Source organism: Alosa sapidissima, chromosome 5 (genome assembly GCF_018492685.1).
Source record: "Alosa sapidissima isolate fAloSap1 chromosome 5, fAloSap1.pri, whole genome shotgun sequence".
NCBI classification, from domain to species: domain Eukaryota; kingdom Metazoa; phylum Chordata; class Actinopteri; order Clupeiformes; family Clupeidae; genus Alosa; species Alosa sapidissima.
Window position 1 is genome coordinate 23,864,078 of NC_055961.1, and position 18,416 is coordinate 23,882,493.

Genomic DNA, 18,416 nt, shown 5'->3' on the forward strand with positions numbered 1-18,416 from the left:
CCCAACTCAAAGGGCGGCACCAAGCATGCATTTGAAAATCTCACTGCACGCAATTGGATAACACTAGACCAATGCTTACTCTGAATGATTCTGGACTTCGACGCAATTGGATAACACTACAACCAATGTTTACTGACCTCCAACGTTGCAGCGCTGTCGTCATCAGTTTAGCTCGCCTCTGGCCCGCATATATCAGATACGCCGATTTGATTGGTTCCACGGGATGCAAGGGGTAAAAGTAACATGCATCAATTGCTCATTGCCAGAGTGTCTCGCAGAGACAATTCCATTGTGCTCTTGCGAGAACTCTGGATTTCCAGGGTATACCTAAAGGGCATCAAGACCAAAACAACACAAACTCCCCTCCCAACACAATCAGACACAGTTCAGAGTGTGGGTTGGAGTTAAGTGGGTGTCACGCCAATCTGCACTCCTCTGCCGACCACCTCATCTGATGATGATCACCTTCAGCCAGATGCCCTTGAGCAGCAGTGAAGATATAGGGCATTGTCAGCAGCACAGCAACAGCAATCAGTTCTGGATAAAACGCCGTTCCTCAAATAGTCAAGTCTTGGACAAAACTTATGCAATCCACGCAGCTTCTATTCACCGCAGGTAACTAGGTTACTACACGCAGGTGACCATTGCGATCAAAGCAAAACGCAATAAGAATAAAAGATCTAAGAACACTAAGAACACTATCTACTAATTTAACTTCACTAAACTTAACTGAAGTATTAAAAATAAATCCAGTCAAAATGTTTGGTAAATCGGAAATAAATGACAAATTAACAAATGCTACACGGAGCGACTTGAGTGCAGCCAGCGTCCCCATAACCTAGCAACCATAGCTATAGGTTATGCTATAGGTGTGTATTAACATGTAAACATACTGACTGTTCAATAAAGCGTATTGAACAAATTACATTGCAATTTGATTGTTTTAAAATTTATTTTTATTTTGTTATGTCTATCTCAACCCTCTGCAGAGTTGAGGCAACTTAGCACCTGTGGTGTCACACTAGGCAGGTACTGCACATCACTTGTGCTTTAGCTCCATCCCCTGCGGTCACCCTCAGTTATTTTCTTTAAAAGCCCCAGCCCAGGACGAGAGAATTAGGAGAGTGAAGAGGTGTGACTTTACTGAGCCAATAGTTAAGTCAGAGACGGTTGAGAAAGTGTTCTAAAGGATCTTTGGTTAAGTCTTTTGTTGAGAGATCACAGAGAAGTCCTCTGACATTACTTCTTTGGCCACTTGCTAACAGTCGAAATGGGGTTGCATGTTCTCACTGTGTCTGGCAGCTCCACTTGCTTCAGTCCAAATATTGGATAAGTCAACAAGCATCGTCATCTGCAACTGGAAAAGGAAGAGAGGAGATACATTTTAGGGGCTTTAAACGTTATGTAGATAGGACAATTAACAGTGACAGGAAGCAAGTAGGAGACAAGAAGGAGAATGACGAGACATATTTAGTTTCCTTGGGTCTGGTAAAGATCAGTTGGATACACTGGTGTCTTCAAGTTTCAAGTTTCTTTATTTGTCACATGCATAGTCAGTCATACACTTACAACAAGCAGTAAAATTAATTCCTGACTCCACTCTAACTGTTGAGTCAGGAATTCATGTTGTCACATAACTAATAGCATAATAAGTTAAGTTATAGAATAAAAGTTAAGTTTAAAACATAAATAAATAAGAACCTAAAGATAAAAGATATACCACCCAGACTACCCCTACCCATAAATATAATAAAAGCTTGTACCACTAAAGTGCTCACTAACAGTAGATCCAGGGCTTAAAGTGCAAGGTGCATTGTGCAGTTCATGAGGGAGGTGCATGTCATGTTTTGATTCAGGAGCCTAACAGCTTGTGGATAAAAACTCCTCCTGAGTCTTTCTGTATTAGCTCCTGAATCGCTTGCCCGATTTCAGCCGCTGAAATAGGCAGCTGCCGGGGTGGGAGATGTCTTTTAAAATCTTGACAGCCTTACTCCAACATCTCTTCTGATAGAGTTCGTCCAGGGATGGGAGAGCTGAACTGCAGCGACGCTCAGCAGCATGGATAGAGGGCCTTCCTGTCCTTCTCACAGCTGTTGCCATACACTCTCACATCAAGACACTCTCCACAGTGGCAGAGTAAAAAGATCTTAAAATGGCTGGGGAGGCTCCAAACTTCCTCTGCTGCCTTAGATGGTACAGGCGCTGATTGGCTTTCTTGGCCGTAGTCTGGGTGTTAGTAGACCAAGTAAGGTCCTCACCCAGATATTTAAAACAGTTCACACATTCTACTGGGGCGTTGATGTTGAGGGGGGTTGACCCCTCCTGAAATCCACCACAATCTTATTTGTTTTGCTGATGTTAAGTTGGAGGCGTCTGGCACCATGATGCCAGACTCTCTACCTCCTCCCAGTAGGCTGTCTCATTATTGTTAGAGATGGACCCCAGCACTATTGTATCATCCGCAAATTTGGAGTTGGAGCTGTGCATGACTGCACACAGTCATGTGTGTACAGGGAGTACAGCAGTGGGCTAAGCACACATGGATCCAAAGTCAATATGGCAGATAATTCTGTGCTTGCAGTCAAAATTCTTGCCCACTAGATCATGGTACAATGCAAAATGAGCCCTCACGTATGAATAGCCTCCTGTATCGGAACGTCACCAATTACCGACTGTCCCGTATTTCCGACCTCTTACGTGTATGCGTCACTTAATATTCATTTCTATACAAACAAAGACTGCGGATTCCTAAAGAAACGCAAGCACCCACACCATAAGTGTATCTAAATTAGCTTTGTACCAAAAATGACATTCTACCGTGACTCAAAGAGCTGCTCCAGTGGAATTTTTAATTTGCGACGAGAATTCTCGGTCTAACCGTTGATGTGCCGTGAGAAAGGTCGGAAATAGGCACCCACCAGCCCAGCACTAACCTCCAACCGTGGTAAACAAAATCGGATATTTCAGGCAGTAAAAGCAAACCAGATTTTGTTCAAATCTACACACCTATGGCCACTGAAAAATGTAAGGTTAATTTATCAAATGTGATTTTGAAGTATTAAAAAACATTGTTGTTTTAGAATTTTCGAACGAAAGGGCCGGTAATTGGTGCTTTTACAATAGTATTTGCTTAAATGGAGCGTTTCGATCATTTGGCCTAGTGAGCTACCTTAAATAAAGTTTAGCGTTACGTGGTTATGTGGTTGACCTTTAGTGTAGCTGTTAATTACCTTGCATGTTGCTTCTATCCTGTGAACCTACAGTATATGCAGTTTGTGGTATGTTCTCAAATGTTGGGGAATCCTCTGTGTCATGCGACCACATCCCTCCACTGGACACATCTGTAATGGGCGGCTCGTTGGTGACCACGGCTTCCTGAGGGAGTGGACAGCATCTCGGGCCTCTTTAGGGCTCCACTGGTGCACCTGTCTCAGGTGTCGAGGCAGGTGAATCACAACAGCTGTGCAGCCACTTACAATGCAGCTCTTAGTACCTCTGCCACAAGGCTTTATTTCTCCATTCTCAGTTGCCTTTTCAGTAATACTGCTGCATGGACTCCTCTGGTCATTGGGTAGTACAGTTTCATCTTGAGGTGGCTTCTCTCCTTGTAGTCCCTCCTCGTATGTTGAGGTGGTGGTTTGGTATGGAAGGGGCAGTTCATCACTTCCCTCCTCTTCGTACGTTGAGGTGGTGGTTGGGTATGGAAGGGGCAGTTCACCACTTCTCTCCTCTTCGTACGTTGAGGTGGTGGTTGGGTATGGAAGGGGCAGTTCACCACTTCTCTCCTCTTCGTATGTTGAGGTGGTGGTTGGGTATGGAAGGGGCAGTTCACCACTTCCCTCCTCCTCGTATGTTGAGGTGGTGGTTGGGTATGGAAGGGGCAGTTCACCACTTCTCTCCTCTTCGTATGTTGAGGTGGTGGTTGGGTATGGAAGGGGCAGTTCACCACTTCTCTCCTCTTCGTATGTTGAGGTGGTGGTTGGGTATGGAAGGGGCAGTTCACCACTTCCATTATCTGAAAGCTCTGATGAGCTTACAATACTCTGGAATAAAAAAAGAAAATTTTACAACATTAATCAAGTTTTAGTGAGCATTACTTTAGTTTGTCATTACTTACCATTGTTATAATTATTATTGTTTACCATAGTTCTTTAACCACAATCCATTTGTAGAACTTCCATGACAAAATTGTGTAGATAATCTGGCCATACAAGTCAAAGGAGGCGTTTACTTACACTTTCGACTACTTCTGGCCCATGAATTGATACATTTTGGCCCTCTAATTCAACTTGTGCTTTTTTGATGTTACGTCGTGCTAGAGAACCAATATGCAGTTTGTGGTATTTTCTCAAATGTTGGGGAATCCTCTGTGTCATGCGACCACATCCCTCCACTGGACACATCTGTAATGGGCGGCTCGTTGGTGACCACGGCTTCCTGAGGGAGTGGACAGCATCTCGGGCCTCTTTAGGGCTCCACTGGTGCACCTGTCTCAGGTGTCGAGGCAGGTGAATCACAACAGCTGTGCAGCCACTTACAATGCAGCTCTTAGTACCTCTGCCACAAGGCCTTATTTCTCCATTCTCAGTTGCCTTTTCAGTAATACTGCTGCATGGACTCCTCTGGTCATTGGGTAGTACAGTTTCATCTTGAGGTGGCTCCTCTCCTTGTAGTCCCTCTTCTACGTATGTTGTGGTGGTTGGGTATGGAAGGGGCAGTTCATAGCCTCCATCGTCTGAAAGCTCTGATGAGCTTATTATACTCTTGAATAAAAAAAAGAACAGACATTTTACAACATTGATCAAGTTTTAGTGAGGATTACTTTAGGTTGTCATTACTTACTATTATTATAATTACAGTATCATTGTTTACCATAGTTCTATAACCATAATCCATTTGTAGAACTTCCATGGCACAATCGTGTAGTAGATAATCTGGCCATACAAGTCAAAGGAGGCATTTACTTACACTTTCGACTACTTCTGGCCCGTGAATTGATCCGTCTTGGCCCTCTAATTCAACTTGTGCTTTTTTGATGTTACGTTGCGCAAGAGAACCAATGCGCAGTTTGTGGTATTGTCTCAAATGTTGGGGAATCCTCTGTGCCATGCGACCACATCCCTCCACTGGACACATCTGTAATGGGCGGCTCGTTGGTGACAACGGCTTCCTGAATGAGTGGACAGTATCTCGGGCCTCTTTAGGGTTCCACTGGTGCACCTGTCTCAGGTGTCGAGGCAGGTGAATCACAACAGCTGTGCAGCCGCTCACAATGCAGCTCTTAGTACCTCTGCCACAAGGCCTTATTTCTCCATTCTCAGTTGCCTTGTCAGTAATACTGCTGCATGGACTCCTCTGGTCATTGGGTAGTACAGTTTCATCTTGAGGTGGCTCCTCTCCTTGTAGTCCGTCTTCTACGTATGTTGAAGTGGTGGTTGGGTATTGAAGGGGCAGTTCACCGCTTCCATTATCTGAAAGCTTTGATGAGCTTACAATACTCTGGAATAAAAAAAGAACATTTTATAAGATTAATCAAGTTTTTAGTGAGGATTACTTTAGTTTGTCATTACTTACTATTGTTATAATTACAGTATTATTGTTTACCATAGTTCTATAACCACAATCCATTTGTAAAACTTCCATGGCACAATCGTGTAGTAGATAATCTGGCCTTACACGTCCAAGAAGGCGTTTACTTACACTTTCAACTACTTCTGGCCCATGAATTGATCCATCTTGGCCCTCTAATTCAACTTGTGCTTTTTTGATGTTATGTTGCGCAAGAGAACCAATGCGCAGTTTGTGGTATTTTCTCAAATGTTGGGGAATCCTCTGTGCCATGCGACCACATCCCTCCACTGGACACATCTGTAATGGGCGGCTCGTTGGTGACAACGGCTTCCTGAGGGAGTGGACAGCATCTCGGGCCTCTTTAGGGCTCCACTGGTGCACCTGTCTCAGGTGTCGAGGCAGGTGAATCACAACAGCTGTGCAGCCACTTACAATGCAGCTCTTAGTACCTCTGCCACAAGGCCTTATTTCTCCATTCTCAGTTGCCTTATGTCTAATCTTGCCACATAGATGCCTCTGGTTATTGGGCTGCTTCATCTCTTGTTTAGGTGGCTCCTCTCGTTGCAATCCCTCCTCCACGATCCTCCATGTTGAGGAGGTGGTAGGGTACAGTTCACCACTTTCATTGCCTGAAACATTCCACTGTATACACAAAAGGAACAAACACGTTTTACAATGTCAATAAAAAAGCATGTTACCATTACTTACTGTAATTACTGTAGGTTACTATTGTTCTAAGACTAATCAAATCATTTTTGAGTACTCATAGACTGGTACTACTACACAAAACCAATCAATCTTTTTGTTTTTTTAAACAAGGTACTATTTCATTAGCCTGGCTCCGCCCGAATACGTACTTCCGCTCAATTTCATTTTCCTACAGTACTCTTTGCCGAAGAGTATCGTATAGCGAAATGTAGTCAAGAGTATGGTTTACAAGGCTACTATTTCATCTCTTGCCTTTAACATTGTGCTCCATCCTCTCCGCCCTTTTTCCAGCTTGTGGAATTTTCTCATGTGCTGGTAAATATTCCGACTTACACGGCCACATCCTTCCTTAGGACACTGTTTCTTGCTGTGGTGGCTGGTGAGGGACCGTGGCTTTTTACTGCCAAATATAGCACTTCGGATCTCAGATGGGCCCAAATAGTGCACCTGTCTGAGGTGTCGTGGCAGGTGAACCACAACAGCTGTACAGCCATCCACAATGCAGCTCCTGGTTCGTCTGCCACATGTTGCTGTGGACGTCTTTTCCGTAGCATTGAGGGCTTGCTGGGGGCTCCGCTGGTGCACGCGTCTGAGGTGGCGTGGCAGGTGGACCACTCGAGCCATGCAGCCACTTACAATGCAGCTCCTGCTTCCTCTGTCGCCTTTTGTTACAGATTTTTCCTTTCCGTTTCCTTGGTTTAAAACATTCCAACATTTCTGCTGTTTTTCGGGCCCAGTCAGCACCTCCTGAGTGACCTCTTCCTTCCTGTCAGCCACATTTACAAGAGATCCACTAGATGAGGCATATGGGCTCATCCAATCCAGTGCTTCACCAAGGTTCTCCTGTTAAAATTGAAAGAAATTATTATGTTTATATACATTTAGTGTGGTCTTTGTTAGTGTGTTCGTCTTTGTTAGTCTACATGCCTTTTCGGCCTCCTGGACTGGTTCATGTAACACACTGTGCCACAAGCTGTTCCCCTGCTTCCTGGATGAAGCAGACTCTTCCCAGATTTCCTCATCCCACAGGGGTACCTTCACTACCACATCCAGTGGAAGATCCAGGCGAGGGATACGGACAACACAGCTGGTCATATTTATCATCTGAATATCAGATGACATAACATCCATCTAGGATAAAACAAGATAAGGGAACAAGAAAAGTATTACACCAATGAGAGAGCTGCAGATCGTACACTATATCACATTACGCTGTGTCAACACACATAAACTATTTATTCCAAGACTCATTCAAAGCAACTTACAAGTGAGAAACAACATTCAAGCATCACTACAATTGGATAGAGCATGGAGAACAGTTAAAGAGGACAGTATGAGATAGGAGTTTGGTTCCAAAACATGATATCCATAGACTGGTTCCAAAATTGAAAAATGTGCTTATTTAGGAAGCCCGAGGCATTTTTGAGACAAAGTTGGCAACCAGTCTTATTTTGTCAATTTGGGTGTGCTTAATTCAAATCTGCAATATGACAAGCTATCTGACCTCTGGTGACCTCTAGAGGTCATTGAACTTTGGGGCTGTAAGCGTCCCAGCTGAACCCAGTTTCTCAGCTTCATAAGCAATCAAATGTACTAAAATGATGAATTAAGTTAACAAATGGTCTTGTTTGGTATATATTGGGGTGCTGAATTCACTTTTTAATTTGCAAAACCACATATGACCTCTGAAAACCTCTGATAAACTTTGCCTATAGGCCTATGCATTTAACTTCATTTTTTGCTTATTTTATTGTCCCAAAGGGGATATGAACAGACAAAATACAAATAGACAGGACCAAACAAGACATTAACTGCCAGTCCATGTGCATTTCACATTTTTTTCTCCAAAATGGCCACCATGAGAATGGCTAGGAGAAGTAGTATCACATCCTGTGATAGCATGGATAGGGTACCGAGCAGAGCATCTCCAAGCTTTGCGGCAACTGTGTGAATTGGGATGAATTTATGCTTCTTTGAGCCATTGTTGTGTCTTCAGATGTTTTGGTTCTCCTTTTGGTCCATTTTGCCAGCATCAACTGTGATAAAGTATGGATGAAGGCAGGCACCTCGAAGAAGCAGAAATTCATTCCAATTCACGCAGTTGCTCGGTACCCTGCCTGCCTTTCATGCTATCACAGGATGCGATACTACTTCTTTCTTGGCAGGACACTCAAAAAAATCCTGTTTCAAAGTTTTCATTGAGCACCATAGTCTTCTGAAAGTGTGCTGATGTGGAAGCCTTCATTTGCAAGGTTTTCAAAGCTGGCTCATGCACGTCATCAAACAGTGCCAGGGCCTCTATTTGCTCAGGCTGTTCCTTTGAAAAGATTGTCCCCAAGCCATGATGCATTATCATTCCATATCAAGAGGGCACACTACCAAGCAGCTGTATGGCTCCAAGCAAATCAACTAAGACCTGCACTGTCTCCACCGGAAACTATGGGTTGGCGAATTGAGAAAGATGCTCTTTTGCTAGTTCTCACTTCCCTTCCTTCTGTGCCTCAGGCCATATATATTAGAAAGCTAGATACCGCATTGACTGTCGAGATCTATTAGGTGGCATCGTAAACGCGGCTGCCATATTGGTGTGGTCAGAACCTTTATTGTCTATGGACAACATTTGCAGGCAATCACAGACATCTGTCTGATTTCCAGTCAGAGTCACATGTTCCTCCATTGGCCTCCAGTGATTGCTGCCCCCACCAAGATGGCGTAGCTATTTACATACGTTCTGGAGCCCAATGCGGTATCTAGCTTTATCTATTCTCGGGCTGTTATCAATCTGTTTACATGCCGTTGTACCACACAGTGTAAAAGGAAGAACTGCAGCTGCAAAGAATACAGGCTGCAGTGCACTGCTAAATGTCGTTGCCACACTTCTGCTGATGTTTGCCTAAAAGAAGCAGACTAAGCACACTAATATCACAGCCTAGGCATTCTCATGGTGGCCATTTTGGAAAAAAATGTGAAATGCACATAGACTGGCAGTTAATGTTTTGTTTTGTCTGGTCCTGTCTATTTGTTTTTTTGTCTGTTCATATTCCCTTTGGGACAATAAAAAAAATAATTAAAAAATGAAGTTAATGACCTTGAGGTTATCAGAGGTCATATGTGGTTTTGCAAATGAAAAAGTGAATTCAGCACCCCAATATTTACCAAACAAGGCCATTTGTTAACTTAAAGGTGCTCTAAGCGATGCTGGGTAACGTCACTTCTGTTGACTTTCAAACAAAACAGAGAGCTAGCTCGTTACTTCCTCCCCCTCCCTCCCATGCTGCTCCCGTGCAATTGAAACTCTCCTAAACGCGCATCTCGTCTGTGATTTGCTGGAACAGTTTGTGTTTTTATGGGCTAGGTTTGCCCAGGTTGTTTTTGTTGCTGTTTTTGGAGCCTGGGCCCAGTTTCCCGAAAGCATCTTAAGCCTAAGAGAGTCGCAAAGTCCCTCTTACGAACGTCTTAAGATTTGCCAACTGTTTCCCTGAAACCATCGTAGCTTAAGAACGTCGTGAAAACACTCATAGATCTACGAGTGCTCCAGAGTTCTCGTTACCGGCTAAGAGCGTCTTAACACTTCTCACTGAGGTCACCAACAGGACATACAGCGGAATTACAATTTAGAATACATAATCCAATTTACGTTCCCATTCTTTATTGTGTTTACCTGATGAATCAGATTTTAACGTGCAAGTAGGCTAGCATAGCCTACATTTAATAGTCATAATAATGTGATGAAAAGCGGACAAAAATGCAATCCAGTTATAAAATGAGACGTTGCCAGAATAGTTTGCCATTATATTTGCTAAGTGAAGGCTATAATTTATTAGGCCTATGAGGTAAAAGCAGAGAAAGGAACATGTGGTTTAGTCTGTACTGCATCAAAATCTAAGCCTACACATTTCCTCACTTTCTTACTCGACTTCTTTCTTATCTTCAAACGTGTTCTTAAGTGACACCGCGAAAAATTATTACATGGTGCAACAATCTAGTCTTAAATAATTACAATTATTTATGTCTGTGTGTGGTATATAACCTAGCCTACTTGGGATGCTTACATGCAGATGTCAACGTGTTTCTATTTTCATATTGATGTGAATTAATGTGTAGATCCCAGTTTGAATGGTAGGATGTCACCTGACATCACCATCAAATTAGAGGATATTTCAGAACTATTAACGTGGACAGCTCCCCTTAAGAGCATCTTAAGAGCAGTGCACGCACGTTCACGCTATGAGCATGTTCGGGCAACAGTCGGAAAAATCAAACGAACGATCGTAAGATGAATCGTAGAAAACCCTCTTAAGAGTGTGTCTCCGTCGTTATCGGGAAACTGGGCCCTGGGCTGTCCACAGAGATCGCGTTTTTTTTACAGTGAGGACACAGACAGACATAAAATGTTTTAGCCTAAAAAACGTGTGGCATCGCTTAGAGCACCTTTAATTAATCATTTTAGTACATTTCATTGTTTATGAAACTGAGAAACTGGGTTCAGCTGGGACGCTTACAGCCCCAAAGTTCAATGACCTCTAGAGGTCACCAGAGGTCAGATAGAGCTTGTTATATTGCAGACTTGAATTCAGCACACCCAAATTGACAAAGTAAGACTGGTTGCCAACTCTGTCTCAAAAATGCCTGAGGGTGTCACAATTCTGGATTTTGGCACCAGTCTACCATTTTAATGAATTTTCATAAATATTTCTTTTACATTTTGTTTTCCAAGTAATTTCAGTAGAGCTGTAATTGGATATTATTATTTGATTTATCTTTACTCAATCAAAACAAACACAACTGCAATTTGATTGATATTACCTGAAATACACAATTAAATAGCCTGACTTTTTAATGTTTTTTTTTAAAACGGAGATATAGCGTTTTGGAACCAAACTTTTTATATTGCGGTGTTAGGAGAGAAGGTGCTATCAGGAGGGGTGAGTCTTGAACAGGCTGTTGAAGGTAGAGAGAGATGTATGTCCCTGTTCTGATGGCAGCTGGTAGCTCATTCCACCATCAGGAAACTATGGATGAGTACAGGCTAGATTGAGATCGCCTTGTGTATGGGGATGGCGATGCCAGACAAAGTGTCTTTATGAAAAGTAGTGGATGAGAAGAAGTGTAAGCCTGATATGAGTTCAGGTAGCCTACATGGTTGCAGACAAGCATTAGTAAACTGAATTTGATAAGGACAGCATGGTAGTCAGTTAGAGGTCATGCAGACAAGTAGAAGAGTGACATGCTCTCTCAGACTCAACATAGTAATTCACAACATGAAACATAAAGGTCTTTTTTAGTCTGCTACATGCCTTTTCGGCCTCCTGGAATGGTTCATGTAACACACTGTGCCACAAGCTGTTCCCCTGCCTCCTGGATGAAGCAGACTCTTCCCAGATTTCCTCATCCCACAGGGGTACCTTCACTACTACATCCAGTGGAAGATCCAGGCGAGGGATACGGACAACACAGCTGGTCATATTCATCATCTGAATATCAGATGACGTAACATCCATCTAGGATAAAACAGAAAAGAAAAGTAATATACCTTTAGCAGAGATGATGGTGATTGTTGTTGCACCATGTTTGCTATGCAGTAGACTTCATTAGAGCCCTTACATGATATAACGTGTGCCGTGTTTGCTGAGGTCACATACTAGGCTACCCCTTGTTGCAAAATGCGAGAGCTGTGTGCAGCAGGCAAAGTGAATCTATAGGCTACAGCCTACAATGCAGAAAAGCTTTCAAGCATTTACTTGCATCCTTTTATGTAGGCTCTACTTTATTATATGGAAGAACTTTGTATTAAGGTTTCTTAAAATTAAATATTACTGAAATTGTTTTTAAAATGTAGCCTATCTAGTAGCATATTCATTTTTCAAAATTGTAAACTCCCTGTGTCAAAGACATAACGTTAAGACACAGTGTATCAGTAGATTTCTGGTGTCTACGGTTGGGGTAAGCGGCAAGCAGCCTAGCCTCAAACAACAGGACAAGTATGGGTAGCCTACCCTGATTTCCCCTTAGCTACCTATCATAGCATTAAGGAGGCTAAGCTCAATTTCAATGCATGGATGAATAGTCCCCCATGTAATGAAGCATGAGGGGGATGTTTGGAGGAATCTCACTTCGCTGGTTAAGCTAGCGTGCATTTTGGTTAGCCTATGTTTTTAGATATCTTTACGAACCTCCTAAACGGTAACATGCTGATTCAATTTATGATTAATGCTATACACCACCGACCTCGACAGCGTACCATGTCTTTCTGTAGACTGTTTAATTCAATCCGTGTGCATCCCGACGATTTTAATTCCACATGCACACAGAACGGGCTCTTCCCAATGATGACGAAACGAAAACATCCGGGTACTTTGCTCTGCGTCATACCCACGCCCCTTTGTGGATTAAAATGTCTAAAATCAACAATTTCTCCCCACATTCTGGCTTTCTTTGGAATAACTGTAAGATCATCAGCAAGAACAAATCTATCTTTCTTAAAAACTGGTATGAAAAGGGTATCAATCGTATTGTGGACTTGTTAGATGCAAAGGGGATGTGCTGTCTTATAAACAATTCATGGCTCAACATTGTTTATACCTTTCAAACAATATAAGTTGGTAACAAAGGCTATCCCTTCTGGCTTGTACAGCTACTTAAAAAAAAAACAGCTACTTAAAAGTCATCTTTGTTATAATGCAATTAATATTACTCTCCCTACACTTTCTCTAAATGGCGTTCCAATTACTGACAAGAAGTGCAGTAACAAACATATTCGAGTTGTACGCAGGAAAGAAATAAGATTTCTCCTAGGGGAAGTTCTTCTGGGGTGCAATAATTGGGCCCATGTAAGTCCTGGTTGACTACCTTTAAGTATTGCATAAGTAACAAAGTCAAAGAAGTGCACTTTAAAATCTTGCGCACAATATATCCAATACATTTTCTTGTTTCTAAATATTGTGATACTGAAGATATATGTACATTTTGTAAGGGTCATAGCGAAACTTTTGTTTTACAGTTGTTATGGGCAGACATTGTGAGCCGCTGGTTCTCAGGGAAATACCCTAATCTTCAATTTTCTTTGAAAGATGTCTTTATGTACTATGAAAATAAGGAAGACACTAGCTTAGAATTTACTGTATTTGTAATCTTGTTATTTTGATAACTAAGTTTTTAATTTGCTTTAGCCACCCCAAATGTACAACAATTTAGCGCTGAACTTGAGTCCTTTCTTGAAATTGTTAAAAGATTGGATAACAAAAAAGCTACAACATTGCTTAAACATTACAATAATGTGCTTGTTAATTCCCCTAGTTAATTGTCTTTTTTCTTTTCCTGTTTTTCTTTTCATTTATTTACTTATTAATTGTTGTCTTTGTTTTGTGCAACTTGTAATTTTTTTTTGTATAATTGTAACCGTACTGTTTCACTTTTGTATTATCTTAAAGAAAAAACGCTGGTGAAATATAGGCTTCATTTGAGGCCATGATGAAAGTTGTCAGTCTCAAAAATGGCACAGCTTTACTTTCAGAACACATTTTTAAAACTAGATAAGCAAATGGAACCTCCTTGTAAATGACATCTCCCCCTTATCAAGCTCATTTTTCATTTTCGTTCTCATTTTTTCCTCCCACTCTGCCAGCTGACACCGTGTTGAAGCACTCTGGGGGTTCAGCCATGTTGGGAACAGACCCCCTTCCTGAAGGTCTGCCCCCAGTTGAAGTGGACATTGTGTCTGAGGAAGAGGTTGTTGACAGACTTATCCATAAGGCAAGGTTGGCCAGGAGCGACAGTGAAACATCAGCCACCTCTCAGCAACAACCTGTCTGCCACCTCACTGACTGTGAGTGGTACACAAAAACACTGCAGCTATCACATCCACAGTAGGCTACAGCACATACATTTGTGTTGGTTTTGACATTTTATTTGAGTTGTGTAGCTTTTCTCAGTAGGCCCTATGCATGTATGTTAGTCAGTAATACATAAATATGTGTATGTATTAGTAGTGCTCAATAAGGTCTGTATTAAGCATAATTACACATAAGATCTTTATTCAACAATTTCTTATTCTTACTCAATAGGTGAATTATTCTTAGTAAATCCTGAATAAGTAACTTGTTTGTCTTAAAGGAATTATCCGAAGTAAAATGCACTTTAGATCAATTTACGGATGATTGGGAGTACATACGTTGAGTTGACATCAAAATCATGTCATTTGGATGTGTTTTGCGAAAGTTCGATTTTACCGTTTTTAGTCAAAACTCGTTAGCCTGGAAGTGACCAGGGCAAGTCATTTCGCCGCTACAAAACGCTAATTTTATACCTCTTCTACAGTTCCAAACAACATTACACTTACGTGGTAGTGAGTAGAGGGTTCCTAAAGCCAAATCGAAGTATCCCGAGGTCTTTATGTGGTCGGATAGAGAGTCCAGAATGAATTTCATCAAGCCAGTACCTTTCCGGAAATGTTGCTGCTGCAGCTGGCGTCTTTAGGGGAAAGTCTGTAGGAGTCGATTGCCGAGTGTGGAGTAACACGCTCTGGAAATTCACAATTTTGTCGCCGTGTTTGCTAAAATAAAGTGTTACCCTTTTCTCAAGTGTACTGATTATTTTGCTGATCTATGATCTGAACATAGATGGTTGCAACTTTAATAGCCTTGTAATGAGCCCATAAAATAAAAAATAAAAAAATAAACTGAATATACAGCCGCAAGCTTTGATTAACGGGTCCTATGAATTAGCAGTCTATTTCGGCATTTTGAAGAGAGAGCCAATTGGCTCTTTAAAAAATGTGACCAATATGCATAAGAGTAAGGCCTCAATGTGTGTACACCTCAGTGTGCAGCCAGTGGTGGGGCTTGAAGCGCCTGGACTACGTGCTCTTCTGCCCTGACGTCCTGACTACATTCCCTACTGTGGCTCTGCCCCACCTGTTCCACGCATCCTACTGGGAGTCCACAGATGCTGTGGCCTTCATTCTACGACAGGTGAGAAAGTTATGTGCTCTGATTTTTGTTTATGGCTTTGGTTACTTTTTATAAATATATACACTGTAAATATGTACTATTTATGTTGGCCACCACACTATCCCATCACCCAGCAACACAAGTGTTACTGTCACAATTTTAAAAATGAATCCACGAAATTTCACATAACCCGTTTTATATATGAGGCAGAAAATTGAATGATCCATATGCAGAAATAAACATGACTTATTGTGCTCATAATTGCATCTGAACCAGAAATACAAGGTCTGTGGGTTGAAGCAAATGTGGTTGCGAGCAGCATGCACTTCTGGTTCCCTGTGCTAGATGCCCCTGCTGGGCTGGAGTTTTTGGCTGAATAGATCGATAGCATTAACAGCATGTGCCCTTTGTGTATCAGAATCGGTTCTTTCCCGCCGTGGGCTGTGAACTCAGTGGAACAGATCTGAAGTCCCTAGTGCACTGTACTTTTTTGGAAAGAATGATTTATCCTATAGATAGCTTTTAACTCTTGGTTTCTCCCATTTCTTTACCACAGGATTACTTACGAGTCTACTTTAAATATAAAGAAAATTATTCAGGCATCGAGAGATCAACCAAATAGCCTATTTAATTGAGTTCAAAGCAAAGCAATATAATAAAATTGACTAGTTGATTGATGGCAAAGCATTGTCATGTTGCTTATCTTTCGAGCAACTCCTTTCAATATAATCAGAAGCATGGTATTTGGTGATATTCTTTTATTTCCAGTGTGTTGATAGAGCCGCTGAAGTCTGACCAATGAGGCTGTTTTACCTGTGGATGGCTTGACTTGGGATAACTTTGGATTCTTCTGTAACAAAACCTAGTCTGTCCTCAAAGAAGGACAGTTATGTTATGTGAGCAGTGGCTGAAAGGCATGCCTTCCATCACCTAGAGTGTGACTTGTCAGACCCGTTGGTCATTGTGTTCTTCAGACATCTAGCAATGCAAGAGCCACACCTCAAGGGCATCTATTTTTCTTCCTGCATAACATCTTTAGACTTCCTGTATAAAAGGATAGACCTAAATACTTAAACACAAAATGCTATTTTTATGCCTTTATACGAATTTCGATGGAGAATCTCAGACCTAGACACAGAAGGTATGTTTGAAGCTGTAATACATGTTTGGGCTGCTGAAAGATATAACTAAATTGTTAGATTGTTCATATTTCTGATGAGCTTGTCTAGATGTGAGTACACAGAGCATTATAATCACTTGACATCTAGGAATCTTATCTGCTCTATTGAAACAAACGATTAGGTAAAGTTAATTTGGAAAACATTTTTCTTCCAGTCAGAGGTGTTTGAATTGATAATGTCAAGCATTCCTTCCCATATTATTTAGATGACATTGCATTTTATTGCATGCTCAAAGGCCTCAGTACCACCTGGTAATAATGGCGGCTACTGTACAGATAGAAATCCAGTGGGGTAGGCATGACTTACGTCAAATAGACCTCTTTTTTACGCTACTGACAGGTTCAACATGTAATCACAAATGTTAGCCAACACAGAAAGGATCTCTATGGATCTATGTAACTATGTCTGTTTTACCCAGTGGATCCAAAGCAGCTTAATAAGAGTGTTTGTACAGGCAGTAGTAAGTTACAGATGCATAACATCAGCAGGCAAACTCAATATTACACAGCCCACAGAACAGAGGTCAATTTACAGCATTTAATGGTCTTTATTTTATTTAAGTAACACTCCGTTGCCTTCTTGTAGGCTACATCTCGTCTTTCTGAAGAAGCTCACATTTGCTTATACCATGGTCCATTTGTTTTATTATCTCCTCTTGACGTTAACTACTTTCTCGTGAGCAGGCCTCATCACTGTATCTTCCTTTAGCGTACCGGGAAAATGACCATTGCTGCCCAAACGTGAAGTAGTCACCCGAACTCTATATCAGCTCTGCTTTTAAGCAATACCTGAAAAGATAATGTGTGTGATAATGTTTGGAATGTAATTCATTCACCTAATATTTTGACTATACATATTAACTGTGTGCTCACATGCAGATGATTGCTTAACAAAATTGATAATGCCAGAATTGCATACATTTATCTGAAAAACACATACATTTAGCTCTAGCAACTGTTCAGTATTTCACAGAGCTAGTGTGTGTTCAGTGCTAATCTAGTCTGTGTGTCTGAGGTCCCCCCTCTGCCTCCTCCCTGCACAGCTGAAGCCCTGTAGGCCTAGTCACAGAGCCTCTCTGATCTCCTGTCCTGCTTGCAGACCATGACCTGCGCAAGAGAGCTGTGACATCAGAATGATTACACAGGGCTCACAGAACTATTTATGGACACAAAGGAGTTGCAAAAGGCACATCGATCTTTCGTCCAGGGATTCAGAGGAGGGGGGGGGGGGGGGGTCTCTTCCTGATGCCTCCACGGGCAATTTCAGCTCTGATGTCAATCCACTGGGTTGACATGAGGACAACTTCAAATGAGTGCCATTACTGGACAAAGGCTGGACAAAGGCTACCAGCCCAGAGAAGAAGGGAAAAAGAGAGGGATGCAAACAAACAAACAAACAGAGATCGAAAGATAAATCAGCAGACGATAGAGAAACAAAATGCAGCTGAACCGATGAGAAAAAAACAGGGCTTCCATCTAGCCCATGACAATTATTTTCTCTTGGCTTTGAATAAAAGGTTAGGCTGTAAATATTCCAGAAGCATTCTAAGCAAAACAGATTGAGGCAATATTTTCTAAAAGTATTTTGTTCTATCCTTTTGGGAAGCATTACGCATAATTTTGTCATGGTTTTCTTATTTTTATGAACCTGTAAATATGTAGATATGTAAATGTTACCTTCATTACATCCCCCCTCCTTTTTTAATAAAACTTTGCACCACTGTGTAACTAAGCAGTCGTTGTGATATTGTGATAACCTCCAAGCCCTGTGAGGATTGGCTCTGGCACATCGATTCAGAAAGTAATTTCTTTAGCATGGTCCCCACGAGAAGGCTTGTCCCAGCTACTCTCGAAATGAGTTCTGACATCCTGATTAGATTTTTTCACACGCTAATTGGTCCTGCTGACTTCCTGATTTGTCTTCCTTCTGTGGTGATTGGACAGGTGTTGCGATGTGACTGCCTGAAAGCTGGCAAGGCGGACTGCTGTGACACCGCACCCCTCTGCCC

At 41.8% G+C, this 18,416-nt stretch overlaps 2 protein-coding genes across 3 annotated transcripts in view; one reads left to right on the forward strand and one right to left on the reverse strand.

Moving 5' to 3' along the window:
• Positions 1-18,416, forward strand: part of LOC121709423 (membrane-associated phosphatidylinositol transfer protein 3-like) — a 103,515-nt gene that overhangs the window by 72,242 nt on the left and 12,857 nt on the right. Inside the window, exons 10-12 of the mRNA XM_042092756.1 lie at positions 13,904-14,104; positions 15,100-15,248; positions 18,352-18,416. The exon at positions 18,352-18,416 is cut by the window's right edge and continues 52 nt beyond it. Of these exons, the coding sequence (XP_041948690.1) occupies positions 13,904-14,104; positions 15,100-15,248; positions 18,352-18,416 (415 nt within the window). The remainder of the gene's footprint in view (positions 1-13,903; positions 14,105-15,099; positions 15,249-18,351) is intronic.
• Positions 972-12,597, reverse strand: LOC121709422. Of its 2 annotated transcripts, none has more exons than XM_042092754.1 (9): positions 12,508-12,597; positions 11,577-11,780; positions 7,207-7,410; positions 6,532-7,122; positions 5,701-6,213; positions 4,969-5,499; positions 4,236-4,763; positions 3,231-4,043; positions 972-1,357 (listed from the first exon to the last, which is right to left on the reverse strand). In XM_042092754.1, exons 2-8 carry the CDS (start codon positions 11,778-11,780, stop codon positions 3,258-3,260), a joined length of 3,357 nt encoding a protein of 1,118 aa, XP_041948688.1. In that variant the 5' UTR covers positions 12,508-12,597; the 3' UTR covers positions 972-1,357; positions 3,231-3,257. The 2 variants fall into 2 exon arrangements, with proteins under 2 accessions (XP_041948688.1, XP_041948689.1); XM_042092755.1 differs by having other exon boundaries at positions 12,453-12,514.